This window comes from Uloborus diversus, chromosome 8 (assembly GCF_026930045.1).
Source record: "Uloborus diversus isolate 005 chromosome 8, Udiv.v.3.1, whole genome shotgun sequence".
In the NCBI taxonomy this organism is placed as follows: domain Eukaryota; kingdom Metazoa; phylum Arthropoda; class Arachnida; order Araneae; family Uloboridae; genus Uloborus; species Uloborus diversus.
The window spans coordinates 79902844-79924569 of NC_072738.1; the positions used below are offsets into that span (position 1 = coordinate 79902844).

The 21726-nt window shown below is 34.1% G+C and overlaps 1 protein-coding gene across 1 annotated transcript in view; it reads right to left on the minus strand.

Moving 5' to 3' along the window:
* Positions 1–19761: 19761 nt before the first annotated feature.
* The window catches only part of LOC129228444 (homeobox protein unc-4 homolog), a 93566-nt gene continuing 91601 nt past the window's right edge, over positions 19762–21726 (minus strand). Inside the window, exons 4-5 of the mRNA XM_054863125.1 lie at positions 21016–21180; positions 19762–20177 (exon numbers count right to left, since the gene is read on the minus strand). Of these exons, the coding sequence (XP_054719100.1) occupies positions 19762–20177; positions 21016–21180 (581 nt within the window). The remainder of the gene's footprint in view (positions 20178–21015; positions 21181–21726) is intronic.

Here is a 21726-nt window from a genome sequence, read left to right on the forward strand (position 1 = left end):
TAACCTCGATTTTTCCGGCATGCCGGAAAGGATCAGGGAAGTGTTATTGAAAAACTGGTGACCGCCGAATTTTGCGGCATGCCGGATAATGCGGGGTAATACGATTATTATTTATCAGCGTTAAAAGAGCGCACGTCTCATATTTTGCATGGGCCAAATAACTGTTTCTCCTCTCTCCCGTAAAGTCGCGATTATGTGACTTGCGTTGCTCTGACTCTGAGTGTTTGTTTTCCAACCCTTTAGTATAATTTCCTTGAGGAGTTCGCTAAAATTCTAAAAGCTTAGCATTGCAAGTAATTTTTATAATTTTGATTAAAAACGCATTTAGTTCTTTTCATTGGACTCCAAAGTGTGTATAAATTTCTTTAAAATAAGAAAACGTACAAGCAACGATAAAATTAAAAATTAAAAAAAAAAAAAATCCCGACTGAGTGGCAACTGTAGAATCAAGACGGAAAATTGAAAATCCTTTTAAAAGCCTCACATTATTAAAAATCAATGTCAAGTATTTTATTTGCTATTGAATAGAAACTAGCAACAGATAAAAATTTTAAATCATTGCTTTTAATCATTTCCTTGCCGGCCAACAATAAATTCGGTTATCAATCGCGTGAATAAAGGTTTAGCGCTTATTAAAATCTACTTTAAAAAAACGTTATATTTCAAATTCTTTGAAACATGGGAATTCCAAAAACATTCTATCAGATGCGGAAAAAAATCTCTTTATTTTTGTATTACATTTTAAACTATGTTTTCACTGCAAAAATCGCGAAAAACCTTTTAAAGGTTTTTAATTAATATCTTCGTTAATTAATGTCATTCAAAGATGCAACTACTCTTGATCAACTCTCCTTTAGAACAAATTTTTGTTTTCAAAATCGGTCCATCCGTTTAGGCGCTAAAGTGCAACAGACCGATACACAGATACACAGACACGTCAATCTTATAACCCCCTTCCTTTGTGTCGGCGGTTAAAAATAAACGACTCTGCTGAGCCTAGTTCTAAGTATTCAAACTTTGAATGACATTATATTGAGTAGTGGACATGGGGTGTCAATATATGGGTAGCAATAAAATTTTATAATGCTGTTTCCTGCTTTATTTGAATGTTATTTAACTGTTTACAGAGTTAACTTCTACTATAGCCTCTAAAACATTTTAGAACCAATGTTTTCAATAGTTGACAGGGGATGTCAACTATCTTAATTACAATGAGTCAACTACTGAATTCTCTGTTAATCTTCTGTTATTCAGATGCTTCCAACAAAAGGAAATTCTAGAAAGTATGAAACCTACCATGGAAGCGTCAGTAGAAAAAGTGCGGTTGGAAAAAACTCCCTATAAAATTGCATTAAAAAAAAAAAAAAAAACTAACGTTCCAAGCATCAGTAAGAAGTAGTACATGGTTAAAGGAAAACACCAAATCGACTCTAGTCTTAATCAGTGTTGCCAGATGGTCAAATCCGGATTTCCCCAATTCCCTTCCAACTTTTCATCAAAAAGCGATGTTTTCTATCAAAATTCCCTAAATTCAAAAATTATTTTTACACTAATATTTTCATAAAATGAATCGACTTCCTCTAATATTTTTGTCTCTTAAAAAAAAAATTGTTTTTCCCCAAATAGCCAAATTTTTTAATAAAATTCCCCAACTTTTTTTTCTTCCCATTTTCGCTTTTTTTTTTTTGTCTTTGTTTTTATCTTTCTTTATCTTTACTAAAGATAAAGCTGAAAGTCTCTCTGTCTGGGTATCTCTCTGTCTGTCAGGATCTCTGTGACGCGCCTAGACCGTTCGGCCGATTTTATGAAATTTGGCACAAAGTTAGTTTGTAGCATGGTAGTGTGCACCTCGAAGCGATTTTTCGAAAATTCGATATTGTTCTTTTTCTATTCCAATTTTAACAACATTTTCCGAGCAAAATTACCATAAGATGGACGAGTAAATAACCAAGCTATCATAACGTGGAACCGTTACGTGAGCAAGCCAATTGGCGAGAAGTTCATCATGCATTTATTGTAGATATACATGGGAACCAAAAGACCTTTTAATTTTCTACTACGGGTAAAGATGTGCGGGTGCCACTAGTCATAAATACAAGCGCCTGACCGAAAGATAAGAAATAGCCAAATGTTTTTTTTTCTACTTGCATTGACTACTCTGCTTCTCTATGTACATTTAAACTACAATTTTTGTATATATTTATCCAAGAACATTCTTCATCACACTTATTTTTACCTGTTTCACGTATCAACTAGTTACTCACGCAGAACATTAATGCGAATTCCGTAGCATAATATTCCACATAATGCGAAATGCGAATTCCATAAAGTTGCGCAAAGCTAAACTAACGCTGTTTGATACAAACAATGTAACTACTACTTCTTGACGCGGATCTAAATACGAAAAAAATTCTTTTTTCCCCAGGTTTTCCTCAAGGAAAAAATATTTCCCCAAAAAATTTCCCTCAAAACCCATTTCCCCAAAATTTCCCCAGAGAGCACCAGATTTCCCCAAAATGGTTAAATTTCCCCTAATCTGGCAACACTGGTCTTAATCAGAGTACATTTCTGAAGGTAAGCTCAATACATTTTGTTACACCGATAGAAATATGGAGTTGAAGGTATAAAAGATATGGCAGTCTTTGTGAACTGTGGCAAAACACGAAATTGGTATGGATCGTTCTTCAAAAAGTGTAACTTTTCTGTCACACGCCTTTTACTGTAAAAACTTTAAGGAACAATTCATTTAATAATGAGTTTGAATTTCATCAAAAATATATCTATTTAAACCTGCCAACATTTTTTTAATAATAATTTTATTTTAGTATATTTTCGGTTCACAACATGTGAATTCCCACCTCCGTGGCATGTCACACACCTTGTGCGACTGTTTATGTTGCTTATTAACTTGTTTAATTAAAATTATATACTTATTTATTTATTATTCCTTTCACATGTGTCTCAAATACTAATTGTTTAAGTGCATTTAATTTTTTAAAAATGTGTTTTAGTTCGTTTTAGTGGGACAAGGAATCCTGTCACACAATAAATTCTCCCCTCCGTTACTTAAACACAAAATGCCATTCCTTATTAACACGTGGCAGTTATGACATCAAATTTTATTTTCCATGCTGCAAGGGAGCCCCCTTGTTTATTTTTAGCCATATTTGAAGTTGTGAGATTTTTGTCGAAAAACAAGAGGATACATAGATTTTGCTTTGAAAACTTTGTGTGGTTATTCTAACTTCTCACTTCCGTAAGATTGAATTTCAAGGTTGTAAATTAATGCAAAAAAAAAAAAAAAAGTGAGCATATTTTAATATGCTTAATATGTGCAGATTGTAGCAACGAAGAAAAAAAAATTCCGTGAAAAATGTATCTATTAGGCCCATATTGATGGAACATTCCTCACCTCCGTGACAGACCTTATCAATGTCATTATTTCTGAGGTGAAAATAAATGATGGAGGGGAAATACATCAATATTAGGCATTATACCAAAATTGTAAATTGCCTGCATATCCTCAAATTTACTAAATATTATTTTTTAACATACATTTGAAACGACTAATTAAGACGTATTTTAATTAAGATAGCTTAATATTATATTCCCACTAATCATTAAAATAGCTGATTGTTTGCACAGATAACAAAATAACTACTTTGATATTAAACTGGCCTCGATTTTTAAATATCAAAAGTTTTTTTCTTTTTTTTAAAATTTCCGTGAGCAAGACATTTTTTATTTATGAGTAAAATAATTGAAACTTAGTGGCCATTCATTACGTAAGGATGATTTTGGCAAATTTTGACCCCCCCCTCCCCCCACCTAAGGGTACGTAAGATTTTTCAAACCCCTTCCCCCTATTCTTACGTAAGATTCCATTTCGTTCCTCAAATAATAAAATAACGAATCTTACATCACTGGAATCGAAATCAAATTCAATATTAATTAAATTAAACCTTTCGTATAAAGTAATATTTACTAAAAGGTTAGAATCTAGACTGACTGTTTTTTCGACATTTTTTTGTACATGGTGATGTACTAATAAAAAATAAAACTTGCTATACACAGTGCGATTCTTTTATTATATTTCACACTATTCATTCTTTGAAAAACAAATAAAAAACAGCTCATTCTATAACGTTTTTTACCTCCCAGACGCAAATGAGATGTAATATCTGTCAAACCATTTGACCGGTCGATTTCTGGTGTAAAATATCGACTTCGAAAATATTACGTAGGAATGGGTTTGAACCCCCCTCTCCCCCCATATTAAGGGTATGTAGAGATTTTTCCAACCCCCTCCCCCTCCGGACCCTTACGTAATTAATGAATGGCCTCTTAGCTGGGCCATTGTTTATGGTTACTTCTAGTAAGTAACATTTTCATGTAAGAATGAAAAAAAAAAAAATGTTTCGAAATTGAAAAATATTTGCTCTCAAAAGTTACGTTTTCTGGAGAATGATCCGTATTAGAAATTAGTTTGATGCACCTGGTTTTACCTATGAGCTTTCCAAAATAAGCAGTAAAGATGGAAACCTGTTATCTCTAACGCTCACTCCTGGTCAAATCAACGAGTCTATATAGAAATCGTACCATTGATGATTACGATCTGCCACCTGAAAAAAATACTATTAATTGCACCGACGAGCTTGCTACAGACGTCAATAATCGCACTGATCTTTGCCAAGGTGGACCTACATTTTTTCTCTGTCTTTTTCTTTTCTTTTTTTTTTTTATTTCTACAGCTGAGTGAAGCTACAAAGAGCAAGTTACTTGACAAAAGAGTCACTCGAAAAGTTAATAGTAGCTTAAGAGGCTCTATCTTTAGTTTTTTCATATCTGGCAGTTTTTAGTCTGAAAATTGCATTCGTATAGTGTGTTAGTAAAACTTTCCGTTTGCACTACTAAACTTCAAAAAGTCTGAATAAAAGTTTCAAAAATTCTATGCAGAATCTCGCTTTGCATATGGGTTTCACACTATTTCCTAGATTGCTCAAGAAATTTCTTCTGTCTGCTGGAAACAAGTTTTGTTATTCCGTTTTCGTGCTGTTTATCGCCAACACCCAAAGATGCTAAAAGAACCCAAACATCTGTTCTTCTAACGTGACGAATTTCGAATCTTTCGGCAGTCATGCTTTCGTCGAATCTCGCAGAGCATGGGGGGAGGGGAAGAGATAATAACGGACGCGTCAAATTTATATAAATAGATGGGAATAGACGTTCGACCAATTACATCTCATTATCAGACGATTAAGGTTTATTTATCTATTCTTTTTCTTTATCCGCCAATTTGATCGAACTTTTCAGCATCCATTCATCAGGGGGTGAAGAATGGGAAAGCCTCGAGGCTTCGTTTGGAATTTCCAACACGAGACTTTTTTACTCCATTTTTTCCCCCCTCTCTCATTTTTTTCTTTTCTTTCATCGAAAGGAAGGGAATGTGTTATTTGTATTGCTACTAAAAAATCTGTTAAGAGATTACAAAAATGTGTTAATTTTGAAACATTAAAGAAGCATCACGACTTTTTGTGATAATGGAGGAGAAAAAAAAGTTTTTAAAAAGCGCGCTTCTTATTGAAGGAAGCAAGAAATTCCATCCAGAACTAATCGATCCTACTTTTCAGTATACCAACATCCACCTTCTATATCTGATCAAAAGATTGCCAATTAGGTCAAGTATACCTTTTTAACATTGATAGTAACGGTTGATTTTCAAAAACATAATATGCATCTCTCATCTAATTAAATAGATACGTAAAATAAACAAATAAATAGATAAACTAACTAGTAGCAAATTTTAAACGATGCAACAAAAATTTTTTTTAATAAAAAATTATTTAATCGTTTTCGAAAAGAAAAAAAAAGTAAAAGTAAAAAGCACTTCAAAATAAATGTATTTTATATGTTAAAAAAATGTTTGTTTTGCTTTTTCTTCCGTGTAAAATAAAGCACCTCGGGTTTTATTTTCCCTCCGTTGCCAAAAACAAAAGAAGTATACTTTAGAAAACAAATGAATAAATAATAAATGACTTCCTAACTTTTCTCAAAAAAACTAAATCGGCAGCACAGCTCTTTCTTTCTGTTTCTGCATTCCGAATTTCCTTTTACTTTCCGTTGCCGAAAATAAAATAAATATATTAAAATTTTAGAATGAAAATAAAAGAAAATCATTTCAACAATCATTATTTCAAAGTAAAAAACCAGGCTTGAGGAGTCGGAGGCGGTTCTTTTTTTTCGGGGTAAAGGAGTCGAGAAAGTTTTAAAATACTACTAGTCGGAGTAGTCATTTTCTCTCTGAATCTATTTCTGTCAAGGCGTCGGAGTCGAACCGGCTTGGAGTTCAGTAGTCGGAGTTGAAGGCTCTAAAATTCTGGGAGTTGGAATCCGACTCCGCAGCTCTGATAATATTTGCGCCTTCCACTCATTTCATTTCAATTCAGTCATATTTATCTCTGATTTGCGTCAATGTTAAGTTTACGAGAATGGTACTTCGATCTTTATTAATAACTTTTTTTCCTAGTTTTGAATATTTTCTATTTTTCTTTTCGAGATTTTTTCTGAATTGAAGAAAAAAAAATTAAAAACTTGGGTGTGTGGAAAATAAATGCCTAAGGGGAACTTTTGTGATATGAAAATGATGCAGTTATCAATGAATTTAACAGTAGGAGGGTTAAAAAATTAAGTAGTAGTGCTGTTTTGACATCTTCATTTTAGAATTTTTACCCCACCCAAAATTTGTGCTAAGAGAGGAATAAATGAAAATCGGATGGTGCAAACCTGGTGAGTTTAATGGAGGCAAATTAATTATCCAACCTAGATCTGCGATTTGCCAAAGATGCATGTAGTGTGGCAGCAGTATTTGTTTGCTATTGTACGTCGCCATCTTCTTGTCATGCTCCCAAAGCCCCTCTCTTTAAAAAAATTGTTGCCGGGGAAAATCTCAAAAATGAAGCTCAACTGCAGATGCAGCCTGAAAATTATTTCATCTTGACTTAAATTTATCCGAATTAAAAAGTTCTTTAAAAAATTATAAATTTAAGAAGTGTAACTTCTATTGCGCTTGTACAAGCTGAATTTTTTTACATTTGCAAGCCCTTATAATGTATCTCGTAAATTCAGAAAATATTCTTTTCTTTATGTTTTCCTTTTGCACGGTTTAAACTTATAATCCCTTGTTACATCACTCCCCGAGACATTTGTGGAAAAACTTTTTTTATTTTAAATGGCAACAGTGTTGTCCAAGCAGTTTTTGTATATATACTCAGTGAATTCATGTAGTTCGGCTCTGTCGGTTCTGTTCGGTTCTGTTATGTTATGTTTCGATTCTAAATTATGTTCGTTAATTCAACTTTTATTTTTGTTCATGTTTTTTCTTCAATAAATGCGATAAGTTAATATTGGTTTCAAGTGTATGTTCTAACCGCGTGGCAGAAGTTAATCTGAAAGTAAGTTTCGCGACAACATTTTTTGGTGCATCAGGCGGCGAATTCGAGAAAGGTGGAAATTGTGAGATTTGTACTTGAGGTTGCTTGTGGAAGTTGTTGAAAATTCCGTGGCACGTGTAGAGGTCGAGAGTGGTTTTTATTTCTATTTTCACTGAAGTTTTTGTTATTTCATCTGTAGAAATTTGAAGATACTTGAATTATATATAGTTTAATGATTGAATCTTGCAGTGAATTGAACTGTCGTTGAATATTTCGTTTGTGAATTGAGAATTAAAGAAACTGATCATTTACTTATGTTAGTTGGTAATTGAAGTAAATTAGGACTGAAATGGCAGGTATTGAAAAGTTAAAAGAGCAGCTTTTAGAATGACTACAACTAAACTAATTAACAAAAAGATGACTTTTTGGTTAAGATTGGTACTTACAGCGAGGATATTGATTCTAAGTCGAGTATTTTAAAAGAGTTTTATGAGCAATTACTTGAGAAAGAAAAAATTTAAATTTTGTGAATTTGGATATTGAAGCGTATTTGCCGATAGCTGAAATTGAAAAAGATTGTACAACTTCCAAATAATATTTGGAAACTGTAGTCTTTGAAAGCAACGAATGAAAAATAAAATAGAATTTTATTTTTCATTTGTTGAGACTAAAACTAACAATTCCAGTTCAGTTAATTCCTCAGAATTAAATGTTCAGAATGTTAGGGGCTGTAAAATTGTCTCGATTAAACATTAAAACTTACTATGGGGATCCAGTGGGATATTTGGAGCTTATGAATCAGTTTAATAATGTAATTGATAAAAATACAAATTTAAGCAAAATTGACAAGTTTAATTATTTAAAGTCAGTTTTAGGAGGTGCTGCAGCAAATTGCATTAAAGGTTTTACTTTGTCAGAAGAAAATTACAGTTCGACTATTGAATTACTAAAAAACTTACGTTTTGGTAATACCCATACTTTGATTCAGTTACACATGAATAACTTGTTGAAAATTCCTGCTGTGTATAATTCAAGGGATTTAAATAGGTTGAGAATTTTTTTTGATAAAGTAGAAGTTTAAATTAGGAATCTAGAAAGTTTAGGCATATTGAAATAGATTCATACTGTAATTTGTCAACACCAATCATACTTGATCGTGTTCCTAGAGATCTTGTTTTAGAATTCAATAAAAAATATTCGGAAGGACATAAATTTCAGGACGTCATTACTTTTTTAGAAAGTGAAATTCAATCGCGTGAACGTGCATTACTTGTACAATTAAGATCGAAATCGTTTAAAACCGGTTCAGAAATTGCGGATAAGAATGATTTTAAAAATGGGTCGAATAATAGTAAGAATTATAAAAATTATACATCAACAGCAAACTATGTGGCTAGTACAAAAAGGCATTGTGTATTTTGTAATAGTCTAGATCATGAGTTTTGTGAACATAAAACTATCGAAGATCGTAGAAAAAAGTTAAAAAATGAAAACCGTTGCTTTAAATGTTTTTCGAAAAATCATTACAGTCGCATGTGCAGGTTAAAAATTGAATGTAAATTTTGTAAAAGTAAATTTCACAGCTACATTTTATGTGAAAATGCCAAGAATAAACCTTTAAGTAATGACAAAGTTGATGAACAAAATAACTCTGTTGTGCGCAGTGTAATTTGACGGCTTTGAAATCAAACATTTTATTGCTTACATGTTCGGTAATTGCAAGTGCAGGTAACGATTCGAAATCTGCAGAAATTGCTCGCGTATTTTTAGATAACGGTTCTGAAAGATCTTGGATCACAAAATCTTCAGCAAATCGTTTAAAATGAAATATAGTTAAAAGGGAAAGACTTTCAGTTTATTCTTTCGGTTCGATAAAATCATCGGAAAGAATTTATGAGGTTGCAAAACTTAAATCATCAAATAGAAAACATTCCGAGTCATCAATTGAAATTGAAGTTTTAATAACGCAAACAATAACTTCAGCATCCTTAGCGGTACCTAATGTCAACGTTCAAAATGCATTGCAACAGAAATTCTTGTTCTTAGCAGATTTGTGTAAAAGTGACAATGAAATTGAAGTTTTAATTGAAGAGGATGTGTTTTGGGGGATAATTTGTGATTCAAAAGTGTTCAAAGTAAATGAAACATTAAGTTGCGTACCAAGGATGTTTGGGTTAGCTGTTCAGGGGCTCCAACAAATTTGCAATTCAAGCTTCGTAGGGGTTTTGGCTACTGATTGCTTATAGCAAAGGATGTTCAGGTTATTTGGGAGCTTGATGTTTTAGGTATCACTTAAGGAAGAATTAACTTAAACAAATAAGCGTATAATCGATCGATTTCATTCAAATTTAAAATTTATTCAGGGTAGATATGAAGCGCGATTACCGTGGAAATTTTCCCCGATTGAGTTTGGGAATAATTTGTAATGCAAAGAAGAGATTTGACGAATTGCAAACAATTTTTCGAAAGGATGAATGGTTGTCTAGAGAATATATTAAAATTTTTGAGGAACAAGAACGGCTAGGTATAATTCAGGAATGTATTAGAACTGAAAACGAATACTTTATGCCACATCGTCCTGTTAGAATTGATAAAGATACAACTAAAGTGAGACTCGTTTTTAATTGTAGTTCAAAATCAAAACAATATATTTCGTTAAATGATGCGTCAGAATGTGGTCCAAATTTAAACGCTAACATTCTTGATATTATGTTAAACTTTAGAAAGTTTAAAATAGTATTCAGTGCAGGCATTGCAAAGGCTTTCTTTATGATTAGTATTGCAGAAAATAATCGTAAATATTTGAAATTTATTTGGGCTGCTAATAACTCTGAGGGATATGAAATTATGCAAATGAATCGATTACCATTCGGTTGTACAATGTCAAATTTTGTTCTCAGTGCTACAATTAAAACTCACATTAAAAATTATGAAGATAATAGGCGTAGAACTGTTGAAATGTTGAAAAGTTCACTGTACGTCGATGATTTGTATTTTGGAGGTGAAAGTGTAGAAGTAGTATTTCAGTTGTCGGATGCCATATCAATTTTGAAAGATGGGGGTTTCGACTTAAGAAAGCTGAGATCTAATTAAATTTAATTGGAATCCTTATGGGTTTACCAGAGTCTGAGTACTAGTGAGTGTTTGAAAAATTATCAGTTAAAAGTGTTAGGGTTGAATTGGAATACAAAGGAGGACAGTTTGTCATAGGATGTAAAATCTTTGTTGAGTAGTTTATCTCGTTGAAAAATACTAAGCGTAGTGTGCTGCAGACAGCCGCAATGATATTTGGTCCAATGGGTTTTTTGTCTCCTTTTGTTGTAAGAATTAGATGTTTGATGCAAGATATTTGGAAAATAGGTGTAGATTGGGGTGATGAATTGCCAGAGGATTTGACTTCGAAGTAGAGGAAATTGAATGGGGAGATTAAAGATTTAAATTCATTACCTCATTACCGGTAGAAAGATATTTCTTTTTAAATGGGATTCTGTTGAATTACACATATTTTCGGGAGCGTCATTAGTGGCTAATGGAGCGGTTGCATTCTTTAGGTATAGTAATAAGAAGGGTGAAGTTTCGACATCATTTATAATGTCAAAAAGCAGGGTAGCGCCGTTAAAAAAGTTAACGCTTCCGAGACTGGAATTGTTCGGAGTGCTAGTTGCGGCAAAATTTTGCAGATATTTGTCTTGTTTGTTTCATAATTTGTCTGATAGAATAATATTATGGACGGATTCAGAAATCTGTTTGTGTTGGATTAGAGGTTCATCTAGGGAGTGGAAACAATTTGTTGCATATCGTATTTGTTTTATTTAAGATTTGACTTCACCTAGTATGTGGAAATTTCGTCCAGGATTAATGAATCCATCAGATAAAGTGACAAGAGGTGAATCATTGAGTTTGTTGAAAAATGACAGCGTGTGGTGGCGCGGACTAAAGTGGTTGATCAGTTCTAGTGATGAGTGGCCGTTGCAGAAACAATACTGCTCGAATGACGCGACGAAAGTTGAACTCTTTAAAGTTAGTGTTACCACGGTTGTTTCATCGTATAGTCTTGTATTAACCGTTAACGACTTCAGTAATTTCAAAAAATTACTGAGAGTGACTGCATGGGTGTTGAGATTTATTTCAAAGTTGCGAAAAATATCAATTGAAAAGGTTCAACTGAACGCTATAGAATTACAAGTAGCTGAAGAGATGTGGATAAAAACTGTGCAATGGGAGATGTTTCGCGAGGAAATTGAAAGGCTTCAAAAGAATCAGCAGATTAGTTCATTTTCTAAGATTTATTCCTTATCTCCATTTCTGGACGAGACTAGTGATCTTCGGGTAAGAAGACGTCTAAGGGAGGCTTCCTTGATTGAAAATGAAAAACATCCAATTGTACTTCCGAAATCGAAGTTTGCGGAGTTAGTGATTTTTACTTCCTTTTACAAAAAAGGAAGTATTGTATTCGCGAAAAAATTTTCACTCAAAAATCGCCCTTAATTTCCATTTTGCTCACCCCCAAATGAATGTTGAGTTTTTTTTTCGATTCGACCACATGCGGAAAAGTGCCTAAGAATGTATAGACACGCGAAATATCCATTTTGACCATCACCGAGGTAATTACAACGACTTTTCTCGTGACGTCTGTATGTATGTGTGTATGTGCGTATGTGCGTATGTGCCTCGCATAACTCAAAAATGGTATGTCCTAGAAAGTTGAAATTTGGTACATAGACTCGTAGTGGGGTCTAGTTGTGCACCTCCCCTTTTGGTTGCTTTCGGATGTTCCTAAGGGGGTCTTTTGCACCTTTTTGGGGGGGAAATCATTGTTAATTTCGATGTAAACTCAAGTGGCGTTATAATTTGTCGGACACTTGGCGATATATCGCCAGTCTTTTGGTCGCCAAGTTTTGTCGCCAACTTGGCGACAAATTTTGCGGAGTTTTTTTTTTTTTTTTGGTTTCAATTTGGCCATTGTTGGTGATATTTAGAGAATAAATATTGAATCACATTAAAATAGCGAATAATGGGGAAATGACATTAAATTGGAGTAAAAGGAAGTCATGTGATGCACACGTCAGCTCGTTCATGAACATCTTCGTGTCTTTTATTCGGGTGTATCAACAACTTTAGCTAAAGTGCGTAAGAAATTCTGGCTACTGAAAGGAAGACAGACTGAAAAGAGTTATTTTTACTTGTTTAATCTGACAAAAATATTCGGCAAAACCAGCTAGGCAGTTAACTAGTCAACTGCCCTTGGAACGTACTGCTGAAATTCCACCGTTTGCTAAGGTGGGAACTGACTTTAATAGTGCAATAACTGTTAAATCTAAATCTACCAGTGTTGAGAAAGTGTACATTGTATTATTTATATGTGCCGTAACTAGCGCAGTTTATATTGAAGTAGTGCAACATATGTCCGTAAAAGGTTTTATATTCGCTTTGAGACATTTCCTAGCAAGAAGAAGAAATACAAAAATCATATTTTCTGACAATTAAAAGACTTCCCGTTCATCTTGTGAAATACTGAAATCTTTCCGTAAAATAATACAACATCCAGAGCTTCAGAATTTTATAGTATCGGAAAATATCATTTGGAAATTTATTCCAGAACGTTCTCCATGGCGGGGAGGTTTCTGGGAACGATTGATGAAAAGTATTAAAGACCCGCTGAGAAAAATACTCGGTAGAGCTCTGTTGGCATTAGAAGAGCTCGCTACCATCCTTACAGAAATTGAGTTTATTTTGAATAATACACCAATTACCTGAATTTAACGACTTAAATGAACCTATTGCATTAACACCTTCAAGTTTTTTATTTGAAGGAGAGAACAAGATAAACTTTCCAAATCATTTTCTTGTGATATTTGACAAAAACTCGAACCAAAAGACGTTACAGAAACGTAAATTGTTCCAGACGCGTTTAATCAAGCAAATTTGGTCTTGATGGGACGAACAGTATTTATTGCAATTGAGAAGTGCTCATAATTTTTTAGTTCCTTACTCCTAACAGAATTTAAAAATTAGAGATGTAGTGCTTGTTGGAGGACCTTTGAAAAACAAGTTACTGTGGGACATGGGTGTGATCGATAAAGTTCTCATAGGACGAGATGGCAATGCACGTGCATTCATGGTCCGCACGTCTAAAGGTTGCTTAAGAAGAGCAATTCAACTACTTTATCCATTCGAAGTGTGACTGTTTTGTAATGAAATGTATTGTTTATTGAATGTTTAAATTTGTTTAATTTCAGACTGAAGTAAGTTAATTTTTAATTTAAGTAATGATTGAACTGTCTAATTTATTTTAAACTGAAAGATTTGTTGAATTTATGTTAAGTTTTAGTGTACTCATTAAAGAGTACAAGTGGGGAGTATCTGGAAAAACTTTTGTTATTTTAAATGGCAACAGTGTTGGCCAAGCAGTTTTGGTATTTATACTCGGTGAATTCATGTAATTCGGTTCTGTTATGTTATGTTCAGATTCTAACTTATGTTCGTTAATTCAATTTTTATTTTCGTTCATGCTTTTTCTTTAATAAATACTATAAGTTAATACTGGATTCATGTGTATGTTCTAACCGCGTGGCAGAAGTTAGTTTAAAGTAAGGTTCACAACAACATTGCTTGTTCGTATGCATCGCGCTTTTCTTCTGTCTCCCTCCCCCCAAAAAAAGTCTCTAAAACTTTGCTTTAAATTTGAGCACACTTAAGTAGTAAAACTTCGAGATTTTTTAGGGGAAAAAAGTTCTTTTTTTAGAAATTTATAAAACAGGGAATATTTTAATAAATCTGTATTCACTGCAGTTTAAGTTGCAATCATTGGATTCTCAGAAAATGTGCGGCAAAGAAAATCCAAAAATAATCTATTTCTATCACGAATCACAGCGATACTGGAATTTTGCGAGAAAGTGTTGCGATTAGTGAAAGATTACCTACGATTCATCATCTACCGGAGAAACAGTAAATAACTGCTGATTAGATCGCCGACGTGCTTTTAATTATCAATGACATTCAGCTCGATTTGTTTTATAAGTTGCCATATATACTTGGCTTTGAAATTATGAAAGTTCCAAATTGCTATCTTTTGCGCATGCGCAGAGAAAAATTAACTCTTAAGTATTCATGTTTTGTCAAATTTGATTTCGAATGTAAGTATAATAATTATCTTGTTTTCCGTCAAATTTACTGAAAGTTCAGTGAAGTTAGAATTGTGCTTAAATCTTCGTCAATGTAATACTTTTACGAAAATCTATGTAATAAGTGCATAGCAAGTAAATTAATTTGTAAAATTTACAGCTCATTCCCAGATTTTTAGGGTGAAAGATGACCACAGAAAAACTTTTCTGTTCCTTCAATTTTTTTGTTGGTTCTCTAAATGGATGAGTGATTGATTTTTTCCTTGAAAGTGTCAACTGGAAGCATCTAAAGGTTCGTAATAACTGACCTGTTATTTTTCGAGAAACTCGAAAAATTATCAATTTTTTAAAAAGTGTTGGGACTCTTTTGAGTATATGGTGTCTATTTGCAGTGGGAATTTGAATAAACAATCTTTCAAATAAATAAAGTGAAAGAAATTGAAATGACCACTCATTCAAACATATAAAAGACAAAGACAGATTTATATATTCACATTTTTAACACAGAAATATGTACAAGATATACGTTATTACATTGAATAAATAAATGCAAGTCATGTAATGATGAAGCAATGAAAAAATGAATTTTCTCAATTTTCTTTTAAATTATGTGAAATAAAAATACATTAAAAGAATTTATACGTTATTGTCACATTGCACGCTATTGTAGGATGTGAACTTTTATGAGTTTATGACTTTTTGAAATTGATTTTAATTGACTTTTGCTTTGCTTGTAATTGATCTGAAATTTGTTAAGTTTTAAAACTATTGATTATTTTTTACCTTATTTTGAAGACATTTTTAAATGGGAAGAACATTTCAATTCTTCAGAAAATTACATTCATATTCAATATTGATCTAATTTTCAATCGCACTGTCTCATAAAACATTAAATGTTTGTGAATTAAAAGAAAAAAAAAAGCTAAAATCAGCAGTAGGGGAAAGTAGGGTAGTAGCTCACAGCAGACAATCACTCCACACTCAAATATCTGGATCTAGAACAGAATTAAAAACTTGCGATCGGTACCTCCATATAAGGCTATTCCCAGGGTCCGATTAACGCATGGTCCTGAAGGTCCGTGGACGCCGTGGACCTGGGCACCACAACTTTCAGGGCACCAAAATAGAACAAATTTCACTTTTTCTTTACCTTTTTTTCGAAACTGTTACTTCGAAAATGTGCGGGTTTTCATGTGATCAGGCCCTGGCAATTCATTTTAATAGATGTATCAATTATTCTGAAAATCACATTGTAAAGACCCCAAATATGTTTGTTGTTTCATTGCACGAGCTTTATAGAAAACATGGACTCAAAACTTTTCTTCATATGATACTGGAATCTTTACTAATAATAATGCTGAAAGTCTTTCTGTCTGGATATTTTAGCGCCTAGACCGTTCGACCGATTTTCATGAAATTTGGCACAGAATCAGTTTGTAGCATGGGGGTGTGCACCTCGAAACGATTTTTCGATAATTCGATTTTGTTCTTTTTCTATTCCAATTTTAAGAACATTTTCCGGAGCAAAATTATCATAAGATGGACGAGTAAATTACCAAGTTACGAGGGCCATCCGGACCGGAAAGTAGTACCCGTTTGTGAAATAAAGACACAGAAGTAAATATTAACAAATGTAAACATTTTTATTGAAAAGAGCATACCTTGAACTACTTCCCCACATAATCTCCAAGCAAATTTAAGCATTTGTCATAACGTGTGACGAGTTTTTGTATTCTAGCGTCATATTCCTCCGCCGCCAGCCGATTGAAATGCGTAGTCACGCCTTCTTTGAATTCTTTATCACTGTCAAATCTCTTTCCCGCCAAAAACTAAGTTTTGTAAAGAGATGAGAATCTGAAGGGGCCAAGTCCGGGCTATACGGTGGATGATCGAATATTTCCCAATTGAATTGCTGCAGAAGTCATTGTGTTATGCCCGCTGCATGAGGCGTGGCAATGTCATGGAGGAGAATGACGCCATCAGACAATAGATAAAGCCGAACGTTTCTTGCTTTGAGAAGCTTTATCACAGCCCTCACTTTACAACTGGGGGCGTTCTCAATATTTTTTAAACATTATAAACGGCCACAGAAACAACACAGGCGATGCTAGCGTCACGGAACTAGCAACAGAGAAGGCAGACAAGCCACTGAAACGGTCTGACCATAACCGGCGGCTACTCGCGTCGTCAGCGCCTCATGCGGCGGAAACGGGTACTACTTTCCGGATGGCCCTCGTATCATAACGAGGAACCGTAACATGGACAATCCAATTGGTGAGAAATTCATAATACATTATTTGTAAATATACAGGCGAACCAAAAGACCTTTTAATTTTCTACTACGGGCAAAGCCGTGCGAGTGCCACTAGTACTGAATAAAACAATTCTGTACCTAGAGCCAGACTGACGTCAATCCAAAAATTGCGATTTTCCGTTGATTAGTGCATTGTATGTAGAAGTCTGTTCCGCATCGAGCCATCTGAATGCCGCTCTTAAAAAAAAAAATCTTTTTCAATCTTTTTACCAGGGTTAAACGAGCGTGTGTCTCATCCTTTGCACTAAAAAAAAAAGTTTTTCCTCTCCCCTGTAAAATTTTCATAATGTGACTTACGCCCTTCTGGCTCTGAGGTACAGAATTGATTAAAACGTTGTTTCTGGAAACCTTTTTTGCATTGTCCTACAGTTCGTGTTCTTCATACAGTTCATGCAATAAAATAAGGATCAAACATTGTAATGGGTCTTGAGAACAGTGGTGAATTTACACGTTTGGTGGGCCCACCACAATTCATTTTTGGGTGCCCTTTTGGGCCAAAATCGTAATCATGATGTACTTTTAACGTATATTGTACGTCTTATTGTATTTTGCAACATTAACTGCTCTTTTGTTATTCAATTATCATTGTATAATAAGCTTAAAAACCAATACATGACAATTATATTCCACAGTCTAATATCTTCAATTTCAGTTAATCTTCTTTTCTCGTACCCCGCGTGGTTAAACTACAGTTCATCTGTGACATGTTTATCATTCAAATTAGCTGTGTTCATGTACTGTATAGCAGTCAAATAAGACATTTTGGAACTGTTTTTATTGCGATTTACCATAATGTTTTCATCCTACCCGGCGTTGTAGAACTAATTTTATGTTTGGTGTAAACCTACAAAATTTTAAATAAATCTCTAATCAGGTACTCAGCCAACCGTAAAAGTCCTAACCGTGACAGGTAAGGGGAGTCTCGGAACATACGTATGTTTCGTATGTATGATCGCGGAGGACCCTCGCAATAGCGACATGTGTGACATGGTAAATCCACCACTGCTTCGGAGAGTGTTTTGTAGAATACTTGATACGGGGCTCGTTACCGTAGAACTGCCCTATAGGAAACATCGTTGTAAGTGTCCAGTAAAAATATGGATAGGGTAACGGCATCAGTAACAGGCATGCTTAAAAAATTGCTCTCAGGTTAACTTAATTTTCTGAACCTTTTATTGTATTTAGACTTTTAAAACTATTTTTCCATAATGTAACTACATCTCATCAAACGTTTGCCCTCCATCGTTCGGCCCATCTAACGTGGTTGTTAACTGGATCCTCTGAATTAGTTAATTCTATCTTTATTTGCTCAATTTTGAAAAAAAAGGTTAACCCCCAGTAACAAACACTGACAATCAGGGCCTGATTACTGAATAGGCCAACTAGGCCCTGGCCTAGGGCCTCCGATATTTAGTGGCCTCCAAACGGCTGAAATGATTTTAGTCTATAATTATAATTGTTTCAGCCATCGGCTAAAATTATAAAGTTTGAATACAGGTGGCCCAAAAAAGTATTTGGTCTAGGGCCCCTCGATATCTTAATAGGTCTCTGCTAACAATTCTGATGATACCTAGTAACAGATAGGATGAGGAAAGGATGAGTAATAGACAGAATTCCCTTTTCTCTTCAAAATGTGCAAAATTTCTTTATTTTTTTATCTAAAACCTCATTAAATTCAAATGAACATGAAACACCGGCAGACCTCGTGGTAGCTGTTCATAACCTTCCACCACTGCCTTGTAAATACCAATCGGCTCATAAAATTCCCTCTGATAACACTAGATGGTTTCATCGTATTCATGGGTCGCAGCAGCATCAGTTTTACCTGCATTAAATTCTTATTATATGAACCCAAACTTGCGACTGTCTTTTACTGGACCCTTTTCTTCTTACTGGTAGCATTACCTTATATTTTCGGAATGAAACTGTTTTTGTGTCTTCACGTTATTAGTTTGAAATTGTATCATTTTAAAATGGTACAACATTTTCCTTGAAGGTGAGTGTACACAATTATTTTCCAATGTTTATTTATTCATTACGCGTTAAATTTCACAATAATGAGTAAAGTTCACAATAATTAAAAAATTTGAATATTATTTAACGCTCATGTAATTAAACTGGCACACCACAAGTGGAAGGCAATTGAGAAATTTTCAATTTTCAGATTGCAATAAATTTATAAGTAACTACTTATGAGTTATAATAGGATGTTTTTTATATTCTTTTGATTGTCTGTGTGTGTGGTTTATTTTCTACGAAAACCAAAACTAAATAGGTTAATTTTAATTTTACAAGCTTTGACTGATGACTGCCAGTATATATGAACATGATTTTAAATCTTTCAAAAGCTGAAGAAACACTTCGGATTTAAAAGGAAAAAAAAGAGCTTTGAAGAGACTTTGTCTTCGTAGGTCACACTCAATGAAACTCTTCTTTACAGTGACAACGACCTTTTAGAAATTCCGAATGAATAATTCAAATGAAAAGACCAGATTACAGTCATGAAGAAATGTTCAATCATTTACCATTCATTTGTATGCCTGATTCAACGATGAATACTTTTTATTGGAGACCAGAAGCGAGGTCATTTAAAGAATACGAAAAGGTCTATAACGTACAGCAATCAAGTTAGAAAATGGGAACTGTTAAGAGCATTTGCACCAAGATTATAAAACTTCAAGAACTTTTGATTCGTATTTTTTCCTGATGAGTTTGGGCAAACCGGTATAGTTTTGCATCCACATTGACTGTCCACACAAAAATCCATTTACAATGATGACGATATCGTTTATTTACAATGATGATGATCTCCTCTGAAAGATGAATGTATCAACAGTTAAAGTGAATTTAAAAGTGACCAGATTGTACGGAAGGAAAAAATGTCCGATAATATCTATCCTGGATTCAACAATGGATAGTTTGTACCACTCGTAGGAGGCGAGGGCATTTCAAAATCTTCCCTATCTTCAGGCGTGATGGGCGACGAAGAACCACAACTGCTGGTGCAACAACTGTCTGTTAAGCTGGTCCTCCTGTTCAGTGGTCCTCCAGATGGCTCGGACCTTTGGGCAACCAGAAATCCAGCTGGTTGCCTTAGGAAGGGGTGTCGGATGGGCTTGGAGCGACTGCTATCAGAAGCCAGGATGTTGGCTATGCTGAATAGATTGCTTTTAGGTCTGTGTGCGTCTGGTGAAGTTATGTCTTTGGTAGAAGGCGATTCGATGGCATGCACTTCGTTAGAATCCTCGACATCGTCAACGTCATCAGAAGTGTAGTCAAGGTGGGAATTACTACCAGGATGGAATGGGACTGAACCTAAACGGTAGAATGTATAAGTTATCAAGTATTTTGTTCATAGCAAGTAATTAATTCAAAGTAAAAATGGAACAAGAAATTAACGCGTGCACTCATATACGCTCATTCTAAGTTAAAACTTCTTCTGTTCTTAATTCTTTTCAGATTTTTTAAGGGAAATTTTAACATGCAAAGGAAATTGTTCACACAATGATAATCATCCTAAAGTTCGATTTTATCCAGAGTTTTCACCCGAGAAAAATTCTACAGCTTAGACAGAAGAAATTTTTTTAAGAGATGGAACGGTGATCCATAACCTTTATTAAAAGTAAAATATTGACGGATTTTAATGGATTAAACAACAAAGTTTAATATAAAAGTCGAAATGCTGATGCTGGTCAAAAGTACCTGCCGGCGAAGTGATATTTTACCAAAAGCCGATAAAGAAGTCATTCAACCAAGCACATATCAAAGATCGATGTACCGACCAAGTGATGGGACATAATTTCGGTTGAATCAATTATGATCTGTCAATCAACCGAGTATTGTAAAACAATCTTTGACAAACTGAACAAGACCTTTCTGAATCGAAAAAAAGTGAAGGCTTTAAAATATAAAGTGAAGCTTAAGTTTCCTCAGCAGAATATTTCCTTCGTTTTAAGAACGAGTATTATTGTCTAATGAATTTAAATTTTGTGTTTATTCTTATTGATGATTGTTTGATTGGGGGGACGAATAGCCAGAGAAATAATGACGTAATTCGTTGAAGATGACTTCGACCGGAACTGTCTGCATTTATTTCCCTGCCAAGAGGAAAAGAAAAACGGTTAACGAAAGAAAGGGTGCCTCTCACCTGCTCCGGTGTTTGAGTGAGGCTGAGTCCTGAATCCCAAAGAGTCGAGGAGAGGGGAGAGTTCAGGGCCAAGAAGGTGTTGGGGGTCTTTTCTGGGACTGACTCGAAATAGGTCTGCCAGAGTCTGTCGCACGGATTCCGCTAGACCACTCGAGCTGCCTTTACCTGATTAAAATAAAAAATAAAGGGGAAAATATAATAAAAACCTCTGAAGGTGTTATGTAGTTTAATTATAGTTTTTGCAGAAGTTTAAGATCAATGTCCAATTTTAATTTTTTTAAATACATTTCATCACGTTCTTAGATTTTTGTGTCGCCTCATATCATTACTTGAGACGCAATTTACATATACACGTCCCCGTCCAATTTATTATGAGTGGTTATTTATAGGATTTTCGCGTAGACGTTGCTAGATATAGGATTAGTGTGTATATACGGTAATGGTTTAAAAAACCTTAACTAATCGTTATGAGAAAGGCAGAATTAGTGACCATGACTAATATTGGCTTTTCTGAAGTGAAGTAAATTAAATGGTAAATGTAAGCAAGATATTCATTAAGATATATATGTGATTTTAAAATTTGTGGGAAATGCACCGACTTCAAGTGAAACGGTTGCAACGGAGTCCACGTGATTATTAGCTGATAAGAGCCTCTAAGAACCTCTTGAAAATTATAAAAAATTTTATAATTTTCTTTTAATTTGATGAACA